This window comes from Rhipicephalus microplus, chromosome 6 (genome assembly GCF_043290135.1).
Source record: "Rhipicephalus microplus isolate Deutch F79 chromosome 6, USDA_Rmic, whole genome shotgun sequence".
Classification (NCBI taxonomy): Eukaryota; Metazoa; Arthropoda; class Arachnida; order Ixodida; family Ixodidae; genus Rhipicephalus; species Rhipicephalus microplus.
In genome coordinates, this window is record NC_134705.1 from 18,672,135 (window position 1) to 18,677,799 (window position 5,665).

At 43.9% G+C, this 5,665-nt stretch overlaps 1 protein-coding gene across 1 annotated transcript; it reads right to left on the minus strand.

Annotated features, from left to right (window-relative positions):
* Nucleotides 1-349: 349 nt before the first annotated feature.
* Nucleotides 350-5,206, minus strand: LOC142765204 (uncharacterized). Its single transcript, XM_075865837.1, has 6 exons — nt 4,525-5,206; nt 2,570-4,392; nt 2,331-2,483; nt 1,785-2,235; nt 1,528-1,725; nt 350-1,061 (listed from the first exon to the last, which is right to left on the minus strand). The coding sequence occupies exons 4-6, from the start codon at nt 1,860-1,862 to the stop codon at nt 462-464; spliced, it is 876 nt and encodes a 291-aa protein (XP_075721952.1). The 5' UTR covers nt 1,863-2,235; nt 2,331-2,483; nt 2,570-4,392; nt 4,525-5,206; the 3' UTR covers nt 350-461.
* Nucleotides 5,207-5,665: the final 459 nt, after the last annotated feature.

A 5,665-nucleotide genomic window follows, 5' to 3' on the forward strand; every position in this document is an offset into this window, starting at 1 on the left:
CCGGAGCCCTCCACCACGGGGCGTCTGTCTTAATCACAGCTGGTTTTGGGACGTAAAACCCGATCAGTCAACCGGTGCGACGTTTAGTTTATGATCATGACGAACGTGAAAAGTAAGGTCGAACACAGTTGACAGTGTATTGTAATTAGGCCATTGTTTTATAAGCAGTCTCATATAAAAGAGACAGTAAACCAGTAACTTAAGCCGCTCGTGATTTCGAAAAAGACACACAAGAAGTTATTTTGATTCTTCTAATGGCCGACTATATACGAGGGGTTAAGATATTCCAATCATCGATGCTAATATTGTTGTCAGTGTCAGAAGAAAAAAAATAATTCAACAAGAAAAATACATAAAAGGTGCCTGTGCGAAAGCAATATGCAAGCACAACCATTTATTAAATTTTATTTAGAACAAACCACATACACAGAACACCAGTGCACCAGTTCATGAAAAGCTAATTAAAAACGTGAAGAATGGACAGCAACATATGTGAGATATGGATTGGGTGCAGAGTTACCTTTGAGTGTTTGGTTTTTTACCTCCCCCTGCTGGACATGAAGCCCACCCTTTCGCTTGCATCTGTTTGTTTCTTTCTCTCGTAAAAAATGCAAACGCACCTTGAGAAAAAACTGAACAACTTCTGCAGTCGTGCTCACAAAATGTGACTTGCAACCGACAGCAGCTGAAGCAGTCCGAGGGTCCATCAAAACATCCTCCACAATATTCATGTACACACCAGAACAAGCAGTTTTTTCAACTGTTTGCGATTCCATGTGATCCTTCACAATTTGAAGGAGTGTGACGAGCTGGCTGGAGGGCACAAGGAGAAAACCTTTAGACTTAACAAGAATCAGGCCAGTTGCCGGTCTTTCTGAACTCCTGAGACTTTCTACGCAGCTTGAGCATCTCAGTGAGGAAAACTTCTTTGCAACGTATCCAGCGAGGTAGTCCAAGATCTTCTCCTCAGGAGACTGCTGATGTTGCAAAAGTGAAGCCTGCTCCACAGTTTCTCCTGGCTCCAAAAGTACTTCATCAAAGAGAATAGCCAAACAGTCCGCCTGAAATTCAAACACTGTATTGCTGGTGTGCTGAACAGAGAAAGTGCACCGAACGAAAAAGATGTACTGAATGCCCAATATTGCTTTACACCTTTTGTATGATGAAATCCAGGCTTTATCAGAAATCAGCTCGGCTTCTCCAAATTAATGGCTGTAAAATCTTTGATACTGCCTGCACTGCACAGTCCCCTGGCACATATGTAATGCTCATACAGCTTGGTGTGGCTAGAAATGAGAAAATTCACACCTAAATGCATGCAGCCTAAAATCTATCCTGAAAACTTAGTTAAAGAACTAATACGCTTTGATCAGTTTCATCCTATTCAGGAGATATCGCTCCGCGAAGCGTTTGTACTGTGTTCTTCCTTGCCCGCACTTTTTTTTTCATTTTGTTTTCCCTGAGGAATTTTTACCATCTGGCTCATATTTCTACCCTTTCAACCCCTGTTAATATATTCTTGCTCACGTGACAGGCAGCAGGTTTTTCCTTCTGGAATAGGTCTTGGAGCTTCAGGAGGAGTTGTGGGCCGTCTCCTACAACTGATGCTCGCTGAGGCGGCTGGACAAGATTTCTGACAGAGAGCATTCTATAAATGAACAGACATTGCTGGACTGTTGGTTGTGCTCCGTCACCAGCCACGTGCCTGATAATGCCAAAAAATCTCTGAAAGAAAAAATAAGGATTACTATTTACCTATCAAGCGAGAACGTGCACATGCTTACCTCTAATGGGTCCTGTCCAAACTTTCCCACCAGTACGTAGCGAAACCCTGAGGCAAGGAGGTTTTCAACCAGTGACATTGTGCTGAGCAAAGTTATTCTCAGCGCCTCACAGGTGGGCTTGCTTAAAAAGCAGACCTGCCTTTGCTTTGGCAGACTTTCGATGTATTTGCAGCACCTGTTCAACCATGAGATTCCCTCTTTCAGTGTCTATAAATTAAGAAATAATTTAGCCTGAGATCAAAAATGTGTGCAAGATCAAAGTAATAATTCTTATGTCAACATGCTCAGCTTCACTGTACTGCACGTGTTCAGGCCTGCGGGAGTTCAAGCAGTCAAACAATCTGTTCATTTGTCTGGTGAATTCAGATGTTCCCGCAGACCCGTGAAGCTTTTTGCATGATTCCTGCTCACTGTAAAATATCATGGCTGTAGCTGTGGATTCACTGAAGAGCTGAAAAGAAATTTTTTGCATTGCATTTCACTGTGAGTCACATCAAAAAGGCATTTTTTTGTTTTCTAAGTGCACTTGAGTGTTGGGCGCCTTACTTGAACAGCAAGTTTGACGCTCATTTTCTGAAAAGCGTTTGGGTATATATTTGCCGTCGTCAACTTTGGTACAGCACGCAGCTCTGACTGTTGCTTTTCGTACTCTAGAAGTGCTTCATAATGATCATGATACAGTTCCCGACCTTGAGGCAGCTGTAGAAAGAAGGAATATCAGAATGTCACTCGAGATGAGATCATATGAGTGACTATATCACAGGAACAGTAATTATTTCACTTACCCAAACTTTCCAACTTTCTGCAGGTTATTTTTAATACATTTAAATATGTGTGGTGGATCAATGATAGCATAGATCACCTTAGAGGGGTCGCATGGGTGCTGAAACGACACCTGCTGGTCTTTCATGTAACCACGAATTCCTGAAAGAAATGAGCAACTAATAAATTATACCTTTCCAGATAGTCTGCAGCAGAGCTTGTGTGTTAAACACTTACATAAGGACCTCAAGGCACACCGATTGGTAGTTGAATTATCACATGTCACAGCATCTATAACTGCGCCAGCATTACACAAGTGTACAATGCACTGAAGCACAAGCTTTGCAAGTATTGATCCCGGGGCAGCACTTGATGCACAAAAGGTACCCACAGTCCGCGACCATCCCCCCAGAAAGGGTCGAAACAGGAAGACCAAAACATGATCAGCATCCTTTTTACGGTCTGCTGGCCTGGTATGTTCTCCAAAGTCAACCTTACCAACGACTTTCATGTCAGACTCTCGGACGTGCAAACTTTTCCTGACACTCATTTCATCGAACATGAGCACACCTGAAAGAAAAAAAATTAATTTCTATCACTTCAGAAAGGCAAAACCACACAGCATTCAGGTTAAGTGATGTGCTTTCAAACCTCGTCGTTCACTTTCAGGGGAAGTGAGCAGCTTTTCCTTGAGCACAGTAAATACATGCGCATCAAAGCCGAAATCGGCTTTCAAGCTCTTCATATAGCAGTAGAGTGTGCGTGGATTTGGCAAGGGTAGAAAGTTGTTCTCTTGGAGATATGTATACACAGATGTGGACTTCGTTTTCAAAAGCAGGCAGTCATATAACCTGTCTTTCTTATACCTGGTAAGGAAAGGGTGCAAATCTCATTCACATGCACAAACATGCTAGCACAGTGCTTCCATAATGCTATCAAGCATAAAAACACATTGCTGTTCACCAAGTGTAACTGCATGCCAAGGGGTAATGTGAACATGCACATTGCACTGTGTACACAGTGGAAACCTGATCAACATGCAGGCCAAAGCCTTCATAATGAGAGCAGGCCACTATAAATGACACAGATCTATGGTGCATTCTCAATCCAGAACAATTAATAGAGAAAATAAGTGCACATTGGATCTCCAAGTTTTCAACGAAACTGCGCATAAGAACACTCATTCACTGTCTGTTTATAAACGTGCTCAAAACAATAGCAGTAAGGTGCAAAAAAAAGATCAACACATCACAATAACATGGTTATGAGGGTGTGAATAAGCCACTCGTAGTAGTAAAAAGGGCACATTTTTTATATGGAAGAAAATCATTGTTTCATGATTTTAAGTATTAGAGTCAGCGCAGTAAAGGTGGACTCAAGCAGAAAACGTATTTCATGGTAGTTTTGAACGCTTAGCTGATTTTGAATGGAGCCGACACTTGCGCAGAAAACAACGGATATGTAGCTTTTAATTTGGTTAATATCTAAAATTACCACGTGAATATTCCATCGCCTTTACACGTAAAGCATATTCGTTAAGTAGTGCTTGAAGCTTACCGTACGGCCCTTGCAGACTTCGCGTTTGCCTTCATCACGCACTGATCAATAATCAGTTTCTCGCGATCGGAAAGTCTTTGAATGCTCTGCTGTTGTCGTTAGTACTTGGCAGTCTTCTTTCGGAACTCGGCGAGTTTTGTTTGGCATTGCCGAAGCTGCTGCTTCACAGCTCGAAGTTGGCACCTCAATTTTTGCACTGCTGCACAGCTGGCGCTGTCCACCAAGCGGTCTGTCTGACAAGCTGTGTCCGTGTGGTAGGTTTCGACCGTTTCACTAGTCAGTGCCACATCTGCTAAAAAAAGAAAAAAAGGAAGAAGAAAGGGAGTGAAGAAAAAGAAGTCATGCAGTTTCAAATATACAGGCTCAGACGATACCCTCATACACGACGACACGGATGTAATCTGGCCTAGCGCTTACATACCTTCATTCACTGATGCAGCATCGGTGCGGTCTGAACAGGTCGTCGGCGATGCTCGTTGCTCCTCCGTCTCGCACGACGACTCACGTGCTCGTTTGCGCGGTGATCGATTTATCGATGAGCGGGGTCGAGGTTTACGCTTCGTGAGATACGAAGGAAGGCCACCAAAAATACTTGGGACAGCGTCAGCCTTCAGCGTTGGCTTGTCGCGCTCCAGGAACATGGCGTCGCCGTTGATATTGAAATCATAAGTAGTGACAATGTCCGAGGCGTCGAAATGCTTCGCACACACACGTGTATATTTGGACTCAAAATTGAAGTCGCCACTTTACTGCCGCGGTATGGCCCGTTTCCATTTCTCGCGCTGGTCCTTGTCAGGTGGAAAAGAAAACAACGACACCTTCTCGGTCGTTCCTCTGTAGCCGCAACAGCACCCCGGCACGCAACACGTGTTAGGCATTGTTGTCTCACAACATTTTGGCTAACTCGGACACGCACGCACGCTTCTTCCACCAGTTTGTCTCGCTGTGCGCACGCGTTTCAGTCTGTTTCAGTACGCGAGCAGCCCGAACGATGCCCTCTGTGGCGCAGTGGCACCGCATCGCGGCAGTTTTGGGCAGCGTATGAAGCTCTCCCATAGAGTGACGGCGGAGTTTCGTGACCAGAAAAGCATTGAAGGACTCTGGTACAACTGTCTCTTAGATCTCCATATTATTGTGTCAAAATACGAAAGAACGAGCCCTTAGGTATACACTTCTTTCCCTTATTCATTCACGAGGGTCTCGTACTGGCAGACTTAGTGTCATTAAGGTTATACGAGGGACTACAGGTCAGCTAACCACTCGTACTAAGTTCACGTGCTACGTAACGCCACACTTGCGCATAAAATTGTGTTTCACACTCGCTGCTTGGCTTATTGATGGCGCTGACCGACACTCCTACTTCTAAATTTACACATAAACCTAAAAAAAGTGGGTTGAAGGAAGGCCGCTCTGATAGCATGGCGCTTACAGCATCGAACGCATTATTCGAAGGTCGTAGGTTTGATTCCTGCTGACGGCTGGTTATTTTTTCACCCACTTTTCTTTCTTCCAATTGACATTACCTTTGTTCTATTAATTTACCCTAATTCCTTGGACACACT

What these genes read in the sequence shown, in the direction of transcription:
- LOC142765204 (XM_075865837.1), bottom strand. Translation starts at nt 1,862, where the DNA reads ATGTCACTGGTTGAAAACCTCCTTGCCTCAGGGTTTCGCTACGTACTG. An exon ending in TTGGACAGGACCCATTAGAG is followed by an intron (nt 1,726 to 1,784) that starts GTAAGCATGTGC and finishes TTTTTCTTTCAG; the next exon opens with AGATTTTTTGGCATTATCAG. An exon ending in AAAAACCTGCTGCCTGTCAC is followed by an intron (nt 1,062 to 1,527) that starts GTGAGCAAGAAT and finishes TTTGAATTTCAG; the next exon opens with GCGGACTGTTTGGCTATTCT.